This window comes from Haliotis rufescens, unplaced genomic scaffold (genome assembly GCF_023055435.1).
Source record: "Haliotis rufescens isolate VD_foot unplaced genomic scaffold, xgHalRufe1.0.p SCAF_15, whole genome shotgun sequence".
Lineage (NCBI taxonomy): Eukaryota > Metazoa > Mollusca > Gastropoda > Lepetellida > Haliotidae > Haliotis > Haliotis rufescens.
Genome location: NW_025963835.1, coordinates 4,634,632 through 4,660,565, shown reverse-complemented (window position 1 = coordinate 4,660,565; position 25,934 = coordinate 4,634,632). Strand labels below are relative to the sequence as shown.

General features: G+C 40.2%; 1 protein-coding gene across 2 annotated transcripts in view; it reads left to right on the top strand.

Moving 5' to 3' along the window:
- Positions 1–1,174: 1,174 nt before the first annotated feature.
- The window catches only part of LOC124134966 (solute carrier family 13 member 5-like), an 80,523-nt gene continuing 55,763 nt past the window's right edge, over positions 1,175–25,934 (top strand). The window contains exons 1-2 of one of the 2 annotated variants that reach the window (XM_046500086.2): positions 1,175–1,497; positions 12,609–13,189. In XM_046500086.2, the coding sequence (XP_046356042.2) occupies positions 13,082–13,189 (108 nt within the window). In that variant the 5' untranslated portion in view covers positions 1,175–1,497; positions 12,609–13,081. The remainder of the gene's footprint in view (positions 1,498–12,608; positions 13,190–25,934) is intronic. The other variant, XM_046500085.2, reaches the window with a different exon arrangement.

Here is a 25,934-nt window from a genome sequence, read left to right as displayed (position 1 = left end):
CGGGTAGTTCAAACAATTCTTTGCCTGTGCCAGGTACTGAATCAATTTAGAAAAAAAGTATTGTGCAACAATTTCCCAACAACGACAGAGCCATCAGAGGGAAACGCAGTCTATATCAGGTATATCGTTTTCACTGCGTGTGGAAGAATTGCATCAACTGAATCTTTATCATATCAGGTTACAATCGTAATGACACATGCTTTCTAGTTATGTATGCACCATGTTCGTTGGGGGCACGAAGTTGAAAGATGATTCATCGTTGTGTCATGAGAGTATGTAAGGCCAGATATTTTAAAGCACTTTTATCTCTAAAGACGTACATTCGTTTGTCATTGTCAAGGTATTTGTGAAACATATATATTGTAACGTGACGCACGCTTTCACAGTCCTTCCTTTAATACGTATGACTTTGATTATTATACTCTCATAAAAACAGTATGGTGGTAACAATATTTAAAAAAAAAAAAATTGTGGATGGAACGTATTCCATGTTTGACGGCAACATGACAATAAAGTGTACATGTTTTTCACACCTTTTTTCTCAATGGATGAGAAGGCAGCATGGTTTAAAAGTGAGCGAGTTTAACGTCGTTTTTTTAACAGTATTCCATTTATATCACGACGTGTCAGCCTAATGTGGGAGGAAAGCCCGAAGTGATGCAGGTCTCACTTTGGTGAAAACCACGAGCACGGGTATGGTGCTGACAAACCTAGAAATCGGGGCGCACTGGGGATTCGAACCCACAATCACAGGTTTCCACTGTGCCCAAGGGACGCAACCCTGCACAGAGAATTGCGGCTCCTTGCACGACTAGGACAGCCGAGCTCCCTGATTTAAGAAGCCTCTTTAGTGTAATGAGGAGTGTGGTTTTACGCGTTATCAATATGTGACGACTGCGGGGCACCACGAATGGTCGTAAAGGGTCTTCGCGTTAACCATTAGATTACTCCATCAACCCATGGTACAATGGAATTTTTCTGAAACCGCTTGTAATTTTTTTACATAAAAGCGACAAAATCCTTTGCATAATCACGAAAACTCACTGATAAAGAAAGATGCCATCTTATTTCCAGTTGACACATGATAACCACATAATGAAAAGATGCTCATCAGGTTCAATGAGCCAGTCACTACTCCTCCCGGATACCCGGGGTAATGGTCATGTGACCACTTTCCCAGGTTGTATATACAGTTTGACATACACCGTCAGCGAGCTTGTGCGTACGACCCACATAGCTAGCGTTGTTGACAGTGATATAAGTTTTGAAGTCCGAAATTGAAAGAAACGGACAGAGAGAGTTTCCTTGTTGTGCACCCTGTGCATGATACCATCAAGAGGAGGTATCGTATTGAGCAGTTTGTCATATCTCCACAACTAATTCATAAGGATGGCAATGAGCAAAACACTTAAGGATCTGTGGAGAATTCGGACATTACTGATACTGTTTCTTACCCCGATTCTGATATTGCCGCTTCCAGTACTGATACCTACGAAGGTAAGTATCAACTCACTTCATTATTCTGTTGATTTAATCAGTTTGATGTGCGGTGTAAATATAAATGTTCATGAAGCGTGTAAAGGTTCGTGTTTAGTTTTCACGCTTCATGTATATTTATGTCCCTATGTAATGCGCGTAGGCAGGGGTATAATTGTCATTCCGTTTGACGGGCGACGCATAAGCCTTGTAATTGTCTGTCGCTCGTACAAGCAATAGCGTGTTGACACATGATACATGTTGGTGAGTGATGTAGTATGGCCCCTTCTGGCCACAGTAATATTTATACTTGTCTCCACTATGCATCATTTGTTTGGTGTCACACCGCGGTCTGCAGTCCATCCATGTAACGGCGATGGCGATTTATATGTCAGGAAACAAACTGGTATACACAAACGGTATTATTATTTTAACAGACAAACTAAAGTATTGGTAAAGTAATTGACAAATAATTTTCAAGAAATGACAACTGGTCCGAGCCTGATGTTTAATGTAACCACGGGACGACAACAGGGCACTAGCCCGTGAAGACGCATGTGCCCTAACAAAGAGGATATTTAACTTGTCATACAGGTACCCGAACAGCTTTTCATAGAGAGGTGTATGAAAATATAAGCGAGTTGTATGAAAGCTACGGGACATACTTTTGTTGATGATACATATGTTACCGACGTGGAGTTGTTATGATGATTTGAAACTTCCAGGGTTAATGCTGAATTGAAACCTCTAGGGTTAATGCTGAATTGAAACATCCGTTGTTAATGCTGCCTTGAACCCTCCAGGGTTAATGCTGAATTGAAGCAACCAGGGTTAATGCTGAATTGAAACATCCAGGGTTAATGCTGAATTAAACATCCAGGGTTAATGCTGACTTGAAACAACCGGGGTTAATGCTGACTTGAAACATCCGGGGTTAATGCTGAATTGAAACATTCAGGGTTAATGCTGAATTGAAACCTCCAGGGTTAAAGCTGACTTGAAACCTCCAGGGTTAAAGCTGACTTGAAACAACCAGGGTTAATGCTGACTTGAAACCTTCAGGGTTAATGCTGAATTGAAACCTCCAGGGTTAATGCTGACTTGAAACATCCAGGGTTAATGCTGACGTGAAACATCCAGGGTTAATGCTGAATTGAAACATCCAGGGATCACATAAAGAAAGAGTATTTATTATTCATGAATGACCCAGTTCTTTTCACGTTGACATTCACGTTCGTAATAGTAAGCTTGTTGCTGTCACCTCAAGCTAGTTGGGTAACCAGGTACAGTACACATGAATCAGAAACTTATTACATTCGATAAGCATCTAATTGGGATCCAATTCGATATTAAAGCGTTGCCATTCATCACAATGTTAGATTGATAGATTTTACCACTTTCACACGTTATAATGTGATCTCTTCACGGTTACACGAGGTCCGTATGCGTTAACACATGTACATTGTGCCATACACTACTGCCTAGAGGTTAATTCACCTTATACGCGTTGAGAACGCGTGTAACACGCATATGACATGGATGCTCAACGGGTTTGCACACGGCTTGAGCACCCGTTGAACACGCATGTGCAATGGGTGTGCAGCGCGTATGCAACCCGTTGAGCACGCGTGTGCAACGAGTGACGAACGCGTGCGTGTAACACGGGACCCGGTTTCAGTTGAATTTGACAAAAAGATCAAATGAATAGTAAGATAAAACACAACCATGACCACAACCTTGTATGATGAAGACATGAAGGCCTTCAGTGCAGCACCCGAAGTAGCATCCCTCCCTACTTTCAAATCATGCAGATCCAGCCTGTATAGAGCCCCGTCGGTCTGTCCTACCCCCTCTACCGCCATCCACGACAAGAACTTGAGTTGCCTCAGGAGTTACAAGTAACACTTTCACACAAGGACTTTCTCCTGATGGATGATGGCGTGGAAGATCGTACGTAACTAGCTTTTGGAAAGAGGGAAATCTTCAGCTCCAAGAATGGAATCGCCACGACAACTCCGGACCACGTACGAATAACCACTTGGAGGGTTACCATAACAAACTAAAGACATTAGTGTCCAAAGCCCATCCTATCATTTTCGAAGCCATACACTACATCGCCAGCATCCAGAACTCCACAAAGACGAAACACATTCAGGTCGAAGCAGGAAAGAAAAACTAAAGAGGAGAAGAAAATACAGAGAGATCGACACCCGCCTGGCATCGTTAAAGCGTGACCTTGCTGCAGGAAACATAGACATTGCATTTTTCGCAAAGTCAGCTTCACATGCCATACAACTATATTTAGAAAATTAAGGGTGGTGTATTTAGTGATTGTATAATATCTTACAGTCAATCGCATATAAATATATATAGAGAGAGAGTTAGAACTTTACTGTGATATATATATATATATATATATATATATATATATATATATATATATATAAAATAATAAAGTCCGCGTTAGTCCATCATCTTCTTTATAAGGGTTGTATGAAACTGATATAAAGAAGATGATGGACTAACGTGGACTTTATTATTTTATTATATATTACATGTACACCGAGTGAACATTTCCCTCATTTTTGTATATATATATATATATATATATATATATATATATATATATATATATATATATTAAGCACAGTAACGTTCTAACTCCCAGGCACAATATAGTAATAATTAAATAAGTGGAGTAAGATTGAACACAGCACTTATTTAATTATTACTATATATATATATAAATATATATTTGTGTGCATAACTGTGATATGATAATGGTAGAATGGATAAAATGGTAAATACAAATCAGAAATGCCACAATTTAGTGATGTGTGTAATCCGGACTAACGGCTTACAACAACATGCGACATGGTCTATTGTACCGCTAAGCCTTTATTTGCCCAATCTGACGAGGTCGACCAGGGGGATTAACTTACCCGTGTCCGGTCATTGGATAATCGACTTCGTCTGATTAAACCCCGTTACATTAGTGTCCTGTTGCTGGACGTCTTTGCATTTACCATTCCACTAGAGTCCATTGTGACTAGCCGACAGTAGAACAGTAGCGAATTTATTTACGCGTTCATTCTACGGGTACCCCAGAGTTGACACGATTGTCGCGGGTTAGTGAATGTTCACAATTAATCAAGTGTTTGTGTTTGTGGTTAGCGGAAATTGTCTTTTTAATATTTGCCTATACGAGTCATACCAAAGGTAACAGCTTATTATTAGAGTAAATTGGTTGTGACTACTTAAACCGTGTAGAGAGGATATCTTTAGGATTTTTAATCCTTTCTTTCTCTGTGGGTGATCCTTTAACGCTAGACAATCACAGGTGCATTTGCCATTTTACAATGAAGTTCCCAGTATTTATGTACTATCTCATCCTTATAGGATACTATCTTTATCCTTATAGGGGCGGTCGGGTAACCTAGTGGTTAAAACGTTCGCTCGTCAGGCCGAAGACTCGGGTTCGATTCCCGACATGGGTACAATGTGTGAACCCCATTTCTGGTGTCCCCCGCTAGACAATCACAGGTGCATTTCCTATTTTACAATGATGTTCCCAGTATTTATATATTATCTCATGCATTATGTATTGTTTTAACTAGTCACTACCAATGCCTTAATTATTTAAAATTTCAGTGAACTGAGTTAGTTTTCATAGGTTCAATCTCATTAAAATCAAATCTTAGTCCTCGCTGCCGCTAAACAAAGATATGAGGACTTCCAATTACGGGTCACGTCAGAACGACCTTTCGCGAACTTTGTTTAGCGGCAGCGAGAACTTGGATCTGATTTTAATGAGATTGTCATGGGTTTTAATGGATATTCGTAAAATCACTAACAACTGTGAGCGTTTTTGGCATGAATCCCCTGCAGTGTGGTGACAAAGTGAGCATAAACATCAGTGTCAAAGACAATCAGACTTTGTTAGAATCAGTGTTTACCTGTGACCTTCCAGTCTGTGACTTTTTGGTGAACTTGACAAGTGATGATGAATTTTAGCATACATATTATCATAGTTCGTAAAGTTTAAATACAATTGTAATAAAACTTATTTATATATTCAGTATGGGGAAAAGACCATGTGGGAAAATGTCAGTGTGTGCTCTCGCGAAATGTATATTGTCTGGGAGTCAACTTAGATGTTACATCACACCAGCAATGTTTCAGCCATGTTGCGACGAGATTTTTACCAGCTTGATGGGCTGCATGTAACATGGCTGCTTCACTTGACATCTATTCCACCGGTTCCACACGAGTGACCAGAGGGTGCACACGGGTTGTGTTACGCGTTGCCGATGCGTGTAAGGGGAATGAACTTCTAGGCAGTAGCGTATGAGCATAAACACAAGTCAGACATTAACGTACTGCGACGGGCTCGAAAAATCATTAAGAAACTCCCGACCTACATACTTCCTTGACAACTGCTGAATAAATATATATAGCGACATCCATACACATATTATGTGTCAGACAGGCTGCTGGATCATGCAAACATATCTCCATTCCCCACAAACCATATGTGTCCTTTATGGTTGTTGGATCATCTATAGATATATATGGGGGCTGGTCAAAACGTTCTGTGAAAGTGTATTTAATAATTATTTTTTTCTCCCTGCTTTTCAATAAACGTGAAATCCCCGTTCACGGCAGCTTTGAGATCAACGTTGTAGATAGGATATCTTTAGGATTTTTAATACTTTCTTTCTCTGTGGGTGATCCTTTAACGCTATACAATCACAGGTGCATTTGCCATTTTACAATGATGTTCCCAGTATTTATATATTATCTCATGCATTATGTGTTGTTTTATCTGGTCACTACAAGTGCCTGAATTATTTAAAATTTCTGTGTACTGAGTTAGTTTTCATAGGTTCAATCTCATTAAAATCAAATCTTAGTCCTCGCTGCCGCTGCACAAAGATCTGAGGACATCCAATTACGGGTCACGTCAGAACGACCTTTCACGAACTTTGTTTAGCGGCAGCGAGAACTATATAGATATATATGGGGGCTGGTCAAAACGTTCTGAGCCTAACAATCAAACCAACAACTGTGAAAGTGTATTTAATAATTTTTATTTTTCTCCCTCCTTTTCAATAAACGTGAAATCCCCGTTCACAGCAGCTTTGAGATCAACGTTGTCGTCATACCGCTTTCCACGAAGGTGATTTTTCAGTTTAGGAAACAGGTGAAAGTCACTTGGTGCCAGGTCTGGCGAGTATGAAGGTTAGATGAAGCTCTTCGAACCCACATTGTCGCACAGCAGGCTTTGCAAGCCGAGAGGTGTGAGAAGAGGCATTGTCATAAAGTATTAGAACTACAGCAGTCAGCATTACTCGCAGCTTTTCTTTGATGAAGCAAATCAGCATAGTAGGCACCGGTAATCGTCTTTTGACTTTCTAAGTACTCAACAAGGATCACATCCTTTGCATGTCAGAATACAGTTGCCATAACTTTCTTCGCTGATCTTGAAGACTTGAATCTCTTTGATGCTGGAGAAGTGGAATGGTGCCATTTCATGGATTGACGTTTTCACTCAGGTTCATAGTGGTAGACCCATGTTTCATCACCCATTACTAATCTCTTTTTTAATTTGACAAAATCCTCCTCAGTAAGCTCCAAATTTTCTCTGGCAATCTCTGTTCGTTTTTCCTTAAGATCAGAATTTAGAAACTTCCGCACCCATCGAGCAGATATCGTATTGTATTTTCTGTGCCCATTTGGACCCGTATCACGTTCAACTGGCGGTCACTAATATACAAACGAACTAAAAACACTTGCAATTAACTACTCAAACAATGTACTCCATTGACTAATTCATTTTGTTATGGCCCACAGTTGAAAGTTATTCAGGCTTAGAACGTTTTGACCAGCCCTCGCACGCGCGCACACACACATGAACTCACAAACACACATACACTAACATTCGCTCGTACTCACACACACACACAACCACAACCTGTGTCTAATTTTGACAGCTGTGTCCAACATGGTTGTGCTGTTAAAGCATACATAGACAACTCCACTCCACACTTTTAACATCTGTGTCCAACATGGCTGTAAAGTCACATATCGATATTCCTATCACACACCGGCAACGCCGGCAATTACAAAATAATGTTGGAACAAGATAAAAGCGAATGCACACACTGTAAAAAAATATAATATTATTTATGTCTGGTGTTTGGCAATTATTGTTCGAAGGCATGTCTTTTTCGTTTCATTGTTTTATCACATTGTGCATACTGAGCTAGTGACATCCATTTATTTGAACAATAGTGGATGCAACGTCACATGAGGACACGGAATCAACCAACCCTTAAGTGGTATCTTACGACACGTTGTGGACTTTTATTACCCGGAATCGCCACGGACTTCCCCATAATTAACAGTTTGCAGCATTAATTTCCTTGTACAGAAATAACACATAACGACATCTCCACCTAAAACCAGTTCACCACAAGGAATCACATCCCCATTTCTCAAACACAATCGCCTTTAACGGTAAATGAGAACAGCTATAACTATTGTTTGATTGTTTCCATGTTTCGTTGGTTGTTTTGGGAATGTGTGCGACATAACAATGCAACTTCCTTGAAGCTGCCTGTATCATTGCAGTGTATCTCTTTAGGGTTCAGTTCTTTCCGGGATTTTCGTTGCCACTGGTCACCCAATCACCATCGTCTGAAGCTCCGCAATTCATTGTGCAGAGTTGGGTCCCTTAGGAGGTGCTTGAAACCTGTGATCGTGGGTTTCACCAAAGTGGTAAAGGTCACGCTCCTGCCTCACTTCGGGCTTTGCTCTCACATCAAGTTGATACGCTGTTATGTTCTGTAACTACTGTTAAATCAAATTGACTGACTAATTCCATTTTGGTGTTCCAAATAATCATCCCGCAATCAATAGATTGCTGACAAATTTAGTAGATCGTCTGTATTAATCCAGTTGATTTGAAACTGCGGATTAAACCAGTCACCATTAGAGTTGAATGTTAAGTATCATGCAAAGGATGCATATCGAATACTGCTCACATAACAACACAATCGTTTTACATTTGGACGTCAAATCAATTGATATAAGGAATAGGTTTATAGTTTCCTCAGTTTGATTGAATGGTCAAGGAAATAATTAAACATTGGCAAAAAAAGGTAAATAAAACCTTTTAAACAAAACACTTTCCTTATTCATAAGAAATCCCCGCTAAAAAGCAGAGTCGATTGTACGATTCCGGCTAAACCATGAGCATGTGTTTATGAATCACTATCAAATTTTGATGATACCAGGTGTTCGAGAAATGGTGAGTTTATCCTGACCCACTGGTGGCACCGGTCACAAACAACTGCAAGGGCAAGTTAATTTGTTAAAGCAAATTCACTGATTCATTCCTTTTTCCACATTGCTTACAAACGTATTTATAAGGACTGGTTGTGTTCAAGAGTAATCAGATTAAAAGTGAGGTGCATTTAGTAACATGCATCGAGATTCACTTTACAACATTCACGAACGTTTCAATAAAAGTATTCACACAAAATGAATTTATTTCTTTTATAACATGTTTGGGAGAAACTCCATTAAAAATATATTTAAACAAATCGAGGTCTTCAGTTTGGCCTCATTTCTAACAGTTATGAGTATTATTACTGCCGTGGTGTACATGTGTACATATCTTACCTCATACATGAATGTAGCTGGATATGTTTATACGTATTATAATTAGTGCTTAGATGTATGTTTATGCTCATGCGTTCTATTGGGAGTTCTGGGTCAAAATTGGTCCCCAATACCCGTACTTATCAATTAATGAGGACCATATTGTTGCAAAGTGTCCATAGGGTAATTATGGATGTGACGTGCTTGGCATTGTAGTCGTACGTTCATTATAGGACGGGGACGGAGGAAACAAACATATTACACTTGTTTACCACCTGTGCATGGGTTGAAGCAGGGAAAAGCTCATACCAAAATAGGATAAGTTACAATGCAGTCCACTACATTTAACTAGTGGAATTCGTCATATTCATCTGTACCATCACATTATCAATAATCTATATCAATAAAAGGCACACATAAGTATAAGAAATATCTGCTAGAAACAGTCCATTGTACGATTCCGTACAGCATGATATAGGTGTTCACGATAAGGTGAGAGTATCCTGCCTCAACGGAGACACCCGTCACGTGTTCACCTGAACAGACAGGGAGATACATGGTACACGTTGACAAGGGAATTGCATCGCACATCAGTTTGACCACTGATGCGCCAAATTTGAAAACAGTTTGAAAGTATTTTTAAAGACCCGTAATGCTGTAACCTTGAACGAACAACTTTTAAGCAAGAGTCGTATGACGCTCTTTGAACCATTGAACCCGCTTCCTTTCTTTCAAGAAGAAGGTTAATCATGAACACCTGCTTCAGATGATTGTCCTGGTATATGAGGGACAGCCACCGTGGTCTAGTGGTAGAGCGTCCGCTCGGAGAGCAGAAGATCCGGGTTCGATCCCAGGCCGCGTCATACCAAAAAGAGAGGGTTCAGCTTAAGCAATAACACATGTTCAACGTGTTTTATAGCAAAACCATATGCATGAATAGATTACTGTGCTTCTTTGTCAAAGCATTGACATGCATGCAAAATGTGAAACTACCAAACATCATCAATGGAACAACACTGCATTTTTCTTCCATTATTATTGTATATGACATCTGTGCACATTGAACTTTTTTTCTTTAACTCTTCTTGGGTATTGTTTTGAAGAATATGATTCTTTTTGAGGAATTTTCTATGCTACATATATCCAAATTTGCTTTCAATTTAGATTAGGCAAAAATGAATTTCAGTCCAAAATTAGACGTTTCCGTTCAGTTTGTATCAAGTACAAAAGGGCATTACATTTCAGTCAGGTAAACGGAAGAGGATAATGCCGAAGGTTCTTAACGGATTTCACTTAGGCATCCGAAAACACACTGGCGTGATACCCTCTACATATTGTGAGTTGTATTGTTGGGACCAACGTGGAGCCCAGTTGGCAAAACACTTGATCAGTTCACCTGGTTCACTCAAACCCACACTGGGGCCCATGCATACATGCTGACTGGGCGGTTGATTGCATGGGATGGTATCCCCGTGGATCGATGCACACGACGTCACTCACAAGGCTGTCTGGTCCAGATGCGTTGGAGCACAACAAATAAACAAGGATAAAGGAGACGTTTCAGACCTGCGTTTTTAGTATACTTGAAAATTATTTGTGTATTACCAGGGTTGGTTCAAACAATTCTTCGTCTGTGCCAGGTACTGAATCAATTTAGAAAAAAGTATTGTGCAACAATTTTCCAACAACGACAGAGCCATCAGAGGGAAACGCAGTCTATATCAGTAATGTCGCATTCACAGCGTGTGAAAAGTATCTGTATTTAATTGGGTGATGTTAGATGAAATTGGTTTTGAGGTCGAATTCATGATCAATGCACTAATAGAGCGACGTGCATGCACGTGTGTGCGTGCGTGTGTGGCTGTTTGTACTTGTTTGGAACATTTTTGTAATGCTAGCCCACTGAGATACTAGCTGTTTTACAGAATTGCATCAACTGAATCTTTATTTTATCAGGTTACTATCATATTGACACATGCTTTCTTGGTATGTTTCTAATTATGTATGCACCATGTTCGTTGGGGGCACGAAGTGGAAAGATGATTCATCGTTGTGTCACGAGAGTTTGTAAGGCCAGATATTTTAAAGCACTTTTATCTCGAAAAACGTACACTCGTTTGTCATTGTCAAGGTATTTGTGAAACATATATATTGTAACGTGACGCACGGGTTCACAGTCGTTCCTTTATGCGTGTGAAATGCATTATTTTACAATGAATCTAAAAGGTTAATTTTTCGAAAGGTTTAATCCTTATTGTGTTACCAGATACTTGCGATATTTTAGAATTAACTACATGTCCCAGTTAGACGTGAGTGATATGTTTTAGAAATTACAACTACTTAGAACAATTTCGTTGAAATATTTCAGTTAAATTATTACCTATGAAAACTTTGATTATTATACTCTCATAAAAACAGTATGGTGGTAACAATATTTTAAAATTAATTTAGTGGATGGAACGTATTCCATGTTGCACGGCATAATGACAATAAAGTGTACATGTTTTTCACACTTTTTTTCTCAATGGATGAGAAGGCAGCATGGTTTAAGAGTGAGCGAGTTTTACGTCGATTTTTTAACAGTATTCCAGTTATATCACGACGTGTCAGCCTAATGTGGGAGGAAAGCCCGAGGTGCTGCAGATCTCACTTTGGTGAAAGCCACGAGCACGGGTATGGTGCTGACAAACCTAGAAATCGGGGCGCACTGGGGATTCGAACCCACAATCACAGGTTTCTAGCGTGTCCAAGGGATGCAACTCTGCACAGCGATTTGCGGCGCCTTACACGACTGGGACAGCCGAGCTCCCTGATTTAAGAAGTCACTGTAGTGTAATGAGGAGTGTGGTTTTTACGCGTTATCAATATTCTGTTGTGTGACGACTGAGGGACACCACGAATTGGCGTAAAGGGTCTTCGCGTTAACCATTAGACTACTCCATCAACCCATGGTACAATGGAATTTTTCTCAAACCGGTTGTAAATTCTCTACATAAAAGCGACAAAATCCTTTTTATTACACGAAAACTCACTGATAAAAAAATCCCAGACAGACAGACAGAGAATAGTTTATTAACGTCTCACTTCTGTACATACATAAAACAGCTTTGTACAACTTGACATAGATAGAATGTACAGAACCATTCAATAGAATTATGAGAGACAAATTATCACAGAATTTATACATAAATGATATAAAGATGATATATTAAAAAGTTATCCATATAAAAGATGTTTTCTACGATTAAGAATTAAAAAGCAGACTTTGGCAAGTATAAAACACTCACAGGAGTCACTGAAATTAAACAAAATTTGTCGATATCAGGTATATCTAAAACATTATAAGATTTAGCAATACATTCATTAAAAAGAGTTGCCCTGATATCGTCATATAAAACGCAGTGAAACAAAACATGGACCTCGTCTTCTACCTGTCATTACAGTGAAACATTTTCTATTGTTGACAGGTACACCTTCGTACCGACCGGTTTCCACTCGAAAAGGAGCCACGCCACATCTAAACTTGGCTAGTGCCGATCTATAGTTTCTGGGCATCTTATTTGAAACATAGTATTCTGTCCCATATACTTGTTTGTGACATCGGTACATTCCATCGTGTTTCCAGTTGACTCATGATAACCACATAATGAACAGATGCTGATCAGGTTCAATGAGCCAGTCACTTCTCCCCCCGGATACCTGGGGTAATTGTCATGTGACCACTTTCCCAGGTTGTATATACAGTTGGACATACACCGTCAGCGAACTTGTGCGTACGACTCGCATAGCTAGCATTGTTGACAGTGATACAGGTTTTGAAATCTGAAATTGAAAGAAACGGATAGAGAGAGTTTCCTTGTTGTGCACCCTGTGCATGATACCATCAAGAGGAGATATCGTATTGAGCAGTTTGTCATATCTCTACAACTAGTTCATAAGGATGGCAATGAGCAAAACACTTAAGGATCTGTGGAGAATTCGGACATTACTGATACTGTTTCTTACCCCGATTCTGTTATTGCCGCTTCCAGTACTGATACCTACGAAGGTAAGTATCAACTCACTTCATTATTCTGTTGATTTAATCAGTTTGATGTGTGGTGTAAATATAAATGTTCACGAAGCATGTAAAGGTTCGTGTTTAGTTTTTACGTTTCATGTATATTTATGTCCCTATGTAATGGGCGTAGGCAGGGGTATAATTGTCATTCCGTTTGACAGGCGACGCATAAGCCTTGTAATTGTCTGTCGCTCGTACAAGCAATAGCGTGTTGACACATGATACATGTTGGTGAGTGATGTAGTATGGCCCCTTCTGGCCACAGTAATATTTATACTTGTCTCCACTATGCATCATTTGTTTGGTGTCACACTGCAGTCTGCATGGCCCATCCATGTAACGGCGATGGCAATGTATACCTTTATCTTGCCAATTTGTCACATATACATAATCAATGATAAGCACAGACATGTGTATATTTGTTATGTATATTTATGACAGCATACAAAAGTAAGCTCTGGTCGTTTTATCTATCTCATTTTAAGAGATGCCAAACGTGTATAATTTGCATCGACCAGCTGTGAAACCCACTGTGACATGTGTGACAACGTTCTGGTTAATGGCATTCCAGTGTTTTGCTTGGTTGTATGTATGTGTGACAACCACTGATTACCCTAAACCAGAGAGGATTATTAAAAGCCACCATGAAAATGCTTGAATATTTGATGACATAAAACAACATTCAGCATCAAGGGCTGAGACGCTAAATCCGTTTTTAATCAATATTTGGCAAAGTATGGATATTCAGGCACTTTTATCATGTACTTTTTTGTTTAATGTCAGGAAACAAACTGGTATACACAAACGGTATTATTATTTTAACATACAAACTAAAGTATTGGTAAAGTAATTGACAAATAATTTTCAAGAAATGACAACTGGTCCGAGCCTGATGTTTAATGTAACCACGGGACGACAACAGGGCTCTAGCCCGTGAAGACGCATGTGCCCTAACAAAGAGGATATTTAACTTGTCATACAGGTACCCGAACAGCTTTTCATAGAGAGGTGTATGAAAATATAAGCGAGTTGTATGAAAGCTACGGGACATACTTTTGTTGATGATACATATGTTACCGACGTGGAGTTGTTATGATGATTTGAAACTTCCAGGGTTAATGCTGAATTGAAACCTCTAGGGTTAATGCTGAATTGAAACATCCGTTGTTAATGCTGCCTTGAACCCTCCAGGGTTAATGCTGAATTGAAGCATCCAGGGTTAATGCTGAATTGAAACATCCAGGGTTAAAGCTGCATTGAAACAACCAGGGTTAATGCTGACTTGAAACCTTCAGGGTTAATGCTGACTTGAAATATCCAGGGTTAATGCTGAATTGAAACATTCAGGGTTAATGCTGACTTGAAACCTTCAGTGTTAATGCTGACTTGAAACCTTCTGTGTTAATGCTGAATTGAAATGACCCTGTTTTTTTTTACCTTGACATTCACGTTCGTAATAGTAAGCTTGTTGCTGTCACCTCAATCAAATTGGATAACCAGGTCCAGTGCACATGAATCAGCAACTTATTACATTTGATAAGCATCTAATTGGGATTCAATCATCACAATGTTAACGACACGTAAGTGAAAATCATCATAACTATGCTAATTGTGCAAAGCAAGCTGTTAATCATAAGACTTGTATTGATAAATTTTACCACTTTCACACGTTATGTGATCTCTTCACGGTTACACGAGGTCCGTATGCGTTAACACATGTAAATTGTGCCATACACTACTGCCTAGAAGTTTATTCACCTTCATACGCGTTGAGAACGCGTGCGTGTAACACGGGACCCGGTTTCAGTTGAATTTGACAAAAAGATTAAATGAATAATGCGATAAAACACAACCATGACCACAACCTTGTATGATGAAGACATGAAGACCTTCCGTGCAGCACCCGAGGTAGCATCCCTCCCTACTTTCAAATCATGCAGATCCAGCCTGTATAGAGCCCCGTCGGTCTGTCCTACCCCCTCTACCGCCATCCAGGCAAGAACTTCAGTTGCCTCAGGAGTTACAAGTAACACTTTCACACAAGGACTTTCTCCTGATGGATGATGGCGTGGAAGATCGTACGTAACTAGCTATTGGGTAGAGAGAATTCGTACGAATAACCACTTGGAGGGTTACCATAACAAACTAAAGAAATTAGCCTTACACTACATCGCCAGCATCCAGAACTCCACAGAGACGAAACACATTCAGGTCGAAGCAGGAAAGAAAAAGTAAAGAGGAGAAGAAAATACAGAGATATAGGCATAGTTAAAGCGTGACCTTGCTGCTGGAAACATAGACATTGCATTTTTCGCAAGATCAGCTTTACATGCCATACATCTATATTTAGAAAATTATGCGTGGTGTATTTAGTGATTGTAAATATGTATCTTATAGTCAAACGCATATATATCTATGTATTCGTGTGCATGACTGTGATATGATAATGATAGATAAAATGATAAATACAAATCAGAAATTAACTAGTGACTACAAGTGCCTTAATTATTTAAAATTTCAGTGAACTGAGTTAGCTTTCATAGGTTCAATCTGATTAAAATCAGATCTTAGTCCTCGCTGCCGCTTAACAAAGATCTGAGGACATCCAATTACGGGTCACGTTAAAACGACCTTTCGCGAATATTGTTTAGCGGCAGCGAGAACTTAGATCTGATTGTAATAAGATTGTCATGGGTTTTGATGGATATTCGTAAAATCCTCAGATGAGTTCACTCACTAACTACTGTGAGCGTTTTTGGCATGAATCCCCTGCAGTGTGGTGACAAAGTGAGGATAAACATCAGTGTCAAAGACAATCCGACTTTGTTAGAATCAGTGTTTACCTGTGACCTTCCAGTCGGTGACATTTTGGGGAACTTGACAAGTGATGATGAATTTTAGCATTCATATTATCATAGTTTGTAAAATTAACTAAAATTATAATATAAATTATTTATATATTCAGTATGGGGAAAAGTCCATGTGGGGAAATGTCAGTGTATACTCTCGCAAAATATATATTGTCTGTGAGTCAGCTTAGATGTTACGTCACACCAGCAATGTTTCAGCCATGTTGCGACGAGATTTTTACCAGCTTGATGGGCTGCATGTAACATGCGTGTAAGGGGAATTAAATTCTAAGCAGTAGTGTATGAGCATAAACACAAGTCAGACATTAACGTACTGCGACGGCCCGAATAAATCATTAAGAAACTCGCGACCTACATACTTCCTTGACAACTGCTGAATAAATATATATAGCGACATCGACACACATATTATGTGTCAGACAGGCTGCTGGATCATGCAAAGATATCTCCATTCCCCACAAACCACCTGTGTCCTACATTGTTGTTGGATCATCTATAGATATATACGGGGGCTGGTCAAAACGTTCTGAGCCTAACAAACAAAACGATCAATTTTGAAAGCGTATTTAATCATTTTAATTATTTAATTTTATTTTTCAACATAATCTCCCTGCTTTTCAATAAACTTCTCAAATCGATTGTGAAGCTTTTCAGTTCCAGTTAGGAAGACGTTTTCTTGAAAACCCCGTCCACGGCAGCTTTGAGATCAACGTTGTCGTCATAGCGCTTTCCACGAAGGTGTTCTTTCAGTTTAGAAAACAAGTGGAAATCACTTGGTGCCAGGTCTGGCGAGTATTGAGGTTTGAGGCAGCTCTTTGAACCGACATTGTCGCACATCAGCCTTTGCAAGTCGAGAGGTGTGAGAAGAGGCATTGTCATGAAATAATAGAACCCAGCAGTCAGTATTCCTCGACGCTTTTCTTTGATGAAGCAAATCAGCATAGTAGGCACCGGTAATCGTCTTTTGACTTTCTAAGTACTCAACAAGGATCACATCCTTTGCATGTCAGAATACAGTTGCCATAACTTTCTTCGCTGATCTTGAAGACTTGAATCTCTTTGGTGCTGGAGAAGTGAAATGTTGCCATTTCATGCATTGACGTTTTCACTCAGGATCATAGTGTAGACCCATGTTTCATCACCCATTACTAATCTCTTTTTTAATTTGACGAAATCCTCCCCAGTTAGCTCTAAATTTTCTCTGGCAATGTCTGATTTTTTCCCCTTAAGATCAGAATTTAGAAATTCCACACCCAACGAGCAGATATCCTATTCATCTGTGAGTGTTCATGAATGTTAGTTTCAATTGATCCATGGCTTGATCTGTGTCTTCCTCAAGTTCAGCATTGGTAATAGGTCTATCTGACAGTGTAAGTTTTTCTATCTGCTTGATTGAATCTTCATTGATGGACGTTGAGGGACGTCCAGACCCGGAGTCATCATTTAGGTTTTTTCTCCCAGCCTTAAACATAGCTGTCCTACGTTTAACAGTGGAATAGCTGAGGCATTTATCCCAACACACTTGTGACTTGCGGTCATGAATTTCTTGAGTACCTCAAAAGACAAAAACTTGAGGACTGCTCGGTACTCGTTCTTTTCTGTATCCATTTGGACCCGTATCACGTTCAACTGGCTGTCACTAATATACAAACGAACCAAAAACTTGCAATAAACTACTCAAACAATGTAGTACATTGACTAATTCATTTTATTATGGCCCACAGTTGAAAGTTATTCAGGCTTAGAAGGTTTTGACCAGCCCTCGGACGCGCGCACACACACACGCACACACACACACATGAACTCACACACACACACACATTCACACGAACTCACACATACACACCACCACCAACTAATTTTGACATCTGTGTCCAACATGGTTGTGCTGTCAAATCATACATAGACATCCCCACGCCACACTTTTAACATCTGTGTCCAACATGGCTGTAAAGTCATATATGGATATTCCTATCACTCACCTGCAACGCCGGCAATTACAAAATGATGTTGGAACAAGATAAAAGCAAATGCACACACTGTGAAAAAAAAATATAATATTATGTATGTCTGGGGTTTGGCAATTGTTGTTCGTTTGAGAAGGCCTGTCTATTTCGTTTCATTGTTATATCACACTGTGCTTGCTGAGCTCGCGACATCCATTTATTTGAACTAGTGATTGAAAGTGGATGCAACGTCCCATGAGGACACGAAATCAACCAACCATTTGGTGGCATCTTACGACACGTAAAGGTCGCTGTGGACTTTTATTACCCGGAATCGCCACGGGCTTCCCCATTATTAACACTTGGCAGCATACATTTCCTTGTACAGAAATAACACATTACGACATCTCCACCTAAAACCAGTTCACCATTAGGAATCACAGCTATAACTATTGTTTGGTTGTATCCTTGTTTGGTTGGTTGTTGTTTAACGCCGCACTCAGCACAATTTTAGCTATAAGACAGCGGTCTGCAAATATCCGATTCTGATACAGACAATTGGGATACGATGATATGCATCAATCAAGTCAGACGACCCGATTCCGTTAGTCGCCTGTTACAAGCACGGGTGGATGAAGATCCATTCTGACCCGTATCTTCCCGGGTGGCTTATCAGTAATTGGAATGTAGGGGACATAACAATGCAACTTCCTTGAAGTTGTGTATCATTACAGTATATCTCGTTAGGGTTCAGTTCTTTCCAGGATTTGCGTTGAGGTCAGTGCCTATTACGTTTTGACACAGAACACTTTTCCAGGTAATGCAATTTATAAAAAGATTTCAAAAAGGAAGTTTTGAAACTTGAGTACAAACAGAAAACTGAATTGTAATGAAGTTCATCTGGTACATCAGCCAGTAACTCCAGATCATTTGTAAACGTTTGTACAATCGTACGTAAGTGTCATGTTGAGGCATTTTAGAAATACGTGCATTCATGATTCAGTAGTTCTGGGTCATTATATGGCTATTATGAAATATGTAAATCATAATTAAGTAAGCCCGGATCATTTTAGAAATGTGTACAATAGTGATTCAGTTACTCATGGTCATTTTAGGGCATTCATTATACAAATATAAACAAATTGTTCGTAACTTTCATGCAGGCGTTTTTAGGCTACACACGTTTCGTTTCCTGCACACGTTCAATTCTTTCCAGGGTTTCCGTTGAGTTAGGGGTTGCTACGCTTTGACGCAATATGCTTTTCCAGGTAATTCAATTCCTAAGATTTTAATAACGAAGTTGCAAATATATCACAGGAAACTTGAGTACAAACAGAAAACTAACTTTTAATAATGTACGAGCGTAAATCTAGTGCATTTGCCTATGTTTGTATGCCTTTGTATGGCATTATAGAAATTTGTAGAACAATATCACAGTACGTCCAGGTCATTTTAGACGTGTGTTCAATCGCCATTCAGCAACTCACTTTGGGGCCGTGAAAGGAGTAGATTCAATCATGTTTCAGTTACACTGGGACATTAGGTCATTGTAGTCACAGTCATTGTAGGGCAGTTATAAAATAAATACAAACATAATTCTGTAAGTCCGGGTCATTTAGGAATGTGTACAATCGTGATACTGCAACTCACCTTGGGGTCTTAAAGGAGTAGGTACATCCTCCATCAATCTCAAAGAAATGGATTGAGCTCCTGGCCTTGCGGAGCCAATAAAGGAATATGCATAATACTGTCTGATTCAGTATCTCGAGGTCAATGCCATACAGCGGCGTGTATATTGTGATGTTGTAATAACCCGGGTCTTATGAATCCTGTTTTGAAAAATTCACATTGGATAGTACATAGTAAGCGTTCATAAGCTTTGTGGCCACACAAAATGTTTCAGAAAAACAATTGATAAGGGCTTATTTGCAGCAAGTAGGGGAAATCTGATCTCAAAATCAAATCTGCGTGAGACTATTTGAGACCATGTTGAAATAATCACTACGTAGAGAATAGACGTCGCCACCTGAGATAAGCTGTTGATCATGACAACCGACACACTGTGTTTTCAAACACGGACGATTCATATCCATGAGAAAAAATATACACATAAAGAAAAAAGTTAAGCACATCCTAATATATTTCATTATTGTTTGTTCCCAATATGTGTAACAGTCATGAAAGATTCAATTACGGGAAGAATTGTGTTTTCTCGAGATGATGTAATCAGTCATGCGTGACGAAAGCTCACATGCCATGCATGGTATGCCCGTGCATCATGCTACCCTCGAGTATCTCTGAAAGCAGTATATCCAAACGTTAAAATTGCTTTCTTAAGCTCGGTTTTAAACAGTTATTCCATGACAGTGCGTGACCATGGCACCAAGGCGATTATCAAACGCCACAAGATGGCAAATAATCAGCATGCATAACGCAGGAATGTCTTGTAATGCCATTGGTCGGAATTTGGGGTATCATCACACTGTTGTAAGCCGTTCAGGCGGGAAACATGCTCAGACCGGTGATGTACAGGACCGTCCCAGATCCGAAAGACCTCCTGTGACGACACATCGCGAAGACAGGGACCTTCTTCGCCTCATACGCCGAGAACCCTTTTTAACAAGTACTCGTCTGAAACAGCTGTGGTTGCCCAATCGTCGTCTCAGCACCAGAACCGCCAGGAACTGACTGAAAGCAGCAGGACGGAGGGCTAGACGAGTCATGAAGCGTCCCTTGTTGGGAGATCACCAGAAAGCTGCTCGTTTAGCATGGTGTATTGCGCGACAAAACTGGAATCTGAGAACTTGGAGACGGATCCATTGGTCAGACGAAAGCTGCTCCACGTCACTGATGGACGAACGAGAGATTGTAGGCACCGGAACACGGCCTACAACCACAGGAACATTAAACCGACTGTTGCATACGGCGGGGGCTTGGTAATGGTTTGGGGGTGTATCTCTCATGATTGCAGGTTGGATTTGGTCACCATAAGGGGCTCAGTACATCCGGGACGCTTTGAGGGCAGTCGTCGTTCCTCATTTTGACAACCACCCTCTTGCTAAGCGACCTCAGTACATGCATGACAATGCCAGGCCTCATCGTTCGCATGCAGTCGTGGATTACATGTGGACCAATGCAATAACAACTCTAAGCTTGCAAGCAATGGGCCCAGATTTGAACCCCCTTGAACATGTTTGGGATATTCTGGGGCGGCGCATACAGGCACGAGATCCTCCTGTACAAGATTTACGCCAGTTGGAAGCAGCTCTACATCTGGAGTGGTGTTGACCCATAAACAGATCCAACGTCTGGGTAGATTGCGTCATCCGGGTACGTTGCGGTTATACCCGCTACTGATATGTTTCATGTGCCATGTCAAGTGGAGACTTTAAGGAACATTTTCACATGAAACATTAAACGTAACTCGATTACTTAATCCTGCTGCTCCATACCTTTTTAGGTATTGTCTAAGGTCAAAAACAGTGACTGTGTTTCCATGATGTTTTTGTCGGTAAATTTCAATCACAACTCACCAATATCTTCTTTATTTGTTGTCAAATGTTTGTTCTATGACATTGGTATCGCCCAGCTCCTGGGGTCAGTCAACCCATGCCATGATTTTTGCCATTTGTCATTGTTCAGAAATAGGGGTGTGCTTATTTTTTTTTTCTTTGTGTATACCTAGAATGTGTCTTTCTGAGGACGTGCTAAGAGCAACATGCACGGTTTTTATGTGTAACTTAGCAATAACTGTCCGACAGGTCTTTGAATGACACATAGAGGGTTCGAATCTAAAAATGGTGCATGAAACCTTTATAGACTGCTATTTTAGCTCTGTGTGTCCTTTGTTTTTATTGGATATCAGTGAGATCGGAAGTTACAACATGAGATGTGGTTTCTTTTGGAAAATAATTCGGAAAATTTAAATGTGTCGTGTGAAGCTACCTTCAGGCCACATTCGGATGGATATATAAGAGGAAGAAGAAAAAAATATTTTATTAACGTGTCACTAGATGCATAAAAGCAGTAACATGGCAAATATGGCATGAATTAAAAAACATCCACCGGTCAGCATTGACCTACGAGACACGAATATACGTGTAACATCACAAGTTAAAATATAAAATATAACATATACATCAATGTATTAAAACGGGATTAATTGGGTAGTGATATGATATTAAGAGCGTGTGTGAAAACGACGCTTATACTTTTTTGTTAGTAATACGACTAATTTATGACATTGTGAATCATTGTTCATTATATACTCACACGCAAAAGAAACGCAAGTGATTTTAAGCAAATAGGTAACAAACACCGAACCATAAATTGATACGAGTTTTAGCATGTAGTGAAGCCTGATGGTGTTATCAATATTTTTGGTTGCATTTTGGAAGCCCCGATTAATAACGAAACATAAAAAACGAATCGCCAAAACGCACCATTTCAATGTATATGTGGGTATCATGCACCCATTTCTCGCGAAATCGAAAATGCACGAACTGTCACGAACTGTAGTGGGTATAAAACTGTGGCCGATTCTTGGACCTACCTCTCCTTGGTCAACAATGCCACGCCTAACTCAAATTCAGAGAAACCAGGCTATCGGACGTTTGGAAGCTGGAGAGTCTGTCCAAGATGTTGCCCGTCATTTCAACGTTAACATAACCACAATTTACCGTCTCCTGCATCGATACAATGCTACACAGACCACAGATGACCTTCCTCGGAGCGGTCGTCCTAGGGTCACCACACCTCGACAAGATCGGCAGATTACCCGTCAACACCAGCGACATCCGTTCCTAACTGTCAAGTGAAAGTGCTCGACAGACCACATAATCGACACATTGGCCGGGACACTGTGATCCGACGTCTCCGTTCCAACAACCTTAGATGTCGCCGACCAACACGTCGTTCTGTTCTTCAACCACGGCATCGACAAGCACGACTTCAGTGGGCACAGGGTCATCGCAATTGGCGTCATCGTGAGTGGACGCGTGTCATCTTCTCTGATGGAAGTCGTTTTCTGTCTCCCATGCAGACGGAAGAGTCAGAATGTGACGGCGTCGAGGTGATCGTTTCGCTGACAGAAACGTTGTGGAAAGGGATCCATGGGGTGGACCTAGCGTCATGATATGGGCAGGGATTGGACTTAATGCTAGACTTGGACCCATGTGCTTTCTGAATGTTGGTCAAGGTCGGGGACACGGCGTCACTGCTCAGCGGTATATCGACCAAGTGATCAAACCCCACGTTGTTCCAATTTTTGCACAACATCAACAACACATTTTCCAGCAGGACAACGCTCGTCCCCATGTTGCGAGAGCTACCATGGCCTTTCTGCAACAACACAACATCCGTGTTTTACCGTGGCCAGCCCTCAGCCCTGATCTGAACCCCGTCGAACACTTGTGGGATGAGGTTCAAAGGCGTCTGCACAATGTGCGCCCAGTCCCTACAACTGCCGATGAACTACGCACAGCTGCTCTGGATGTGTGCAGGAGGATCCCTAGGGCCTTCACAAATCGTCTGAGCCACTCAATGTACAGAAGATGTGTGGCAGTGATCAATGCTAATGGTGGTCACACCAGGTATTGACTGACATTTTGGGTATTGACCCGAAACTGTGTAAGCCCTTAACATTTGAAAAAAACAATTATGTCATCTGCCTTTTAATCCATTAAACTGTCTTCAGTCAATGATTTGTCAATCTTGCCCTATTAGTATTTCTTGTCTTTACTGTTGAAAATAAATAACATGTATACTGCATACTCGACTTGCGTTTCGTTTGTGTGGGATATATAATTAAACTTGTCTGCTGGATTTAGCTGTAGGAAGGAGGGATCTGAGCTAGAAATAGAATTTCAACAACGTGACGCTACATGAATATATGTCACAGTGACATATCATTACATATACATTGTGTATGCCGTACGTTTGCAAAATAAAGGCCTTGTATGGAATATTTGGTACAACAATCAGTCTATTCCCAATACGTTAAGGCGAGAGGCCTTTGTGCACAAACTGTTTGACTCAGACAGGTTATAATGCTGTAGCAATGTGTGTGTGTTTGTTTTTTAACGCCGCACTTAGCAACATTCCAGCTACACGACGGCAGTCTGAAAATATCTGGACCAGACAATCCAGTGATTCATATCATGATCATCGATCCACGCAATTGGGACTGTAGCAATGTAGAGGTATAAGAATCATAACTTCTATTAGAGACAAATGAGTGACTTTATAGTACATACGTCACATTATGACGTGGCCTTGTATTAAATATGCAGCATCACAATGTGGTCTCAGATATCTCAAAGGTAACCAAAATGACAACGAAACACATGTAGAGGCAGCACATATATGTTACATGTTACAGAAAAGGGTGTCATTATGATGTTAGGTATGCCCTCATATGCATGTAGGGGTCACGGGTGGCCCAGTCGTCTGAGGCGCCGCAATTCGCTGTGCAGAGTTGCGTCCCTTGGGCACGCCAGAAACCTATGATTGTGGGTTCGAATCCCTGTTCGCCCCAATTATGTTTCTAGGTTTGTCAGCACCATACCCGTGCTCGTGGGTTTCATCGAAGTGGTAAACGTCTGAGACCTGCATCACTTCGGGCTTTCCTCCCACATTAAGCTGACACGCCGCGATATAACTGGAATACTGTTAAAAGTGGCGTTAAACCCAACTCACTCACTCTTATGCATGTACTATTGGCTTTCATATGTAACGTGGTCTGTTCTCTCGTATTGAACTGACGAGCCGTGATATAACTTGAATACAGTTCAAACGGCGTTGAACCCAACATAATAATGTAATTACTGCCTACCTCTTAAAACATAGTACAGCTTCCTATTAAACTGGGGCCTTAAATTCAAATTCAACAGAAGAAATGGGATGTCCTTTGTTCGTATAGATACGATATTAATAAATTCTAGGTAATTATCCTATAAAGCAACCACTGTGTTCATTTGCAACAATTATTAAGACTGATTTTGGTTGGGTAGTTTTATCGGTCATATAGCTGTGAAATGATCGTTTTGACACCCATTCGTGGCTGGTGATCTTAACATCAAACCTGCATTGTCACGTCAAGGACACAAATATCTGTGCCATAGTACCGTTTGTTTACTCAGTAAACATAATTGGTAAACACAAGTTTCTCGTAAAAGTCGTGAAATTTGACACGGATTTTTTTAGAAAGTTTATGACACATGTAGTTTTCACAAATCCGATAACGAATTTATAATCCGAGACAAAACGCAATCGGTAGATCTTTTTTTAAATTCCTAAATCAAAAGCTTCAGTATCAAGCCATTTCAAAGTTGGCCAGGGCATAAATGTCCACACTAGGCACACACTTCATGATCAATGATCAGGGAGATGTCGTATCACCACAGCGGCCTAGGATAACTACACCCGATTATTTTGCCTTCGAAACAGGTACCCTCTGCAACGTACACGAATACACAAATTCCTGGTTTAGATATTTCTTTTTCTTTTCTTATAAGCAGCCGACTCTTCAGCCCTCGGGCATTTCCTTCGCTTGAGGTTTTACGTTTTCAAACAAACCCAGAGCCGTGTTTGAACCATAACATACTGAAGACTCGATGTCCATGACAAATATTGAGACCGTTGAAACAAACCAAAATGCATATTATAAATTAAAAACAATAATGAAGACAAGCATATTTCGAATTTGTTGTAATAACATTAATAGTACACAGAAATATAGCAAATTATTATGTACGGCAGTTGTAGCGCGAAGGAATGTTTTCTCGAAACAAGGGCAGCGTCATTTTCAGCCGAGTGTAATAAATAGAGAAAGTATTCAACAGATCGTAGAAGGAGGGAAACAATAACATAACAGATGAGACAGCCAGCTTTAAAGAGGCAAGAGTTTTTAAGTAATAT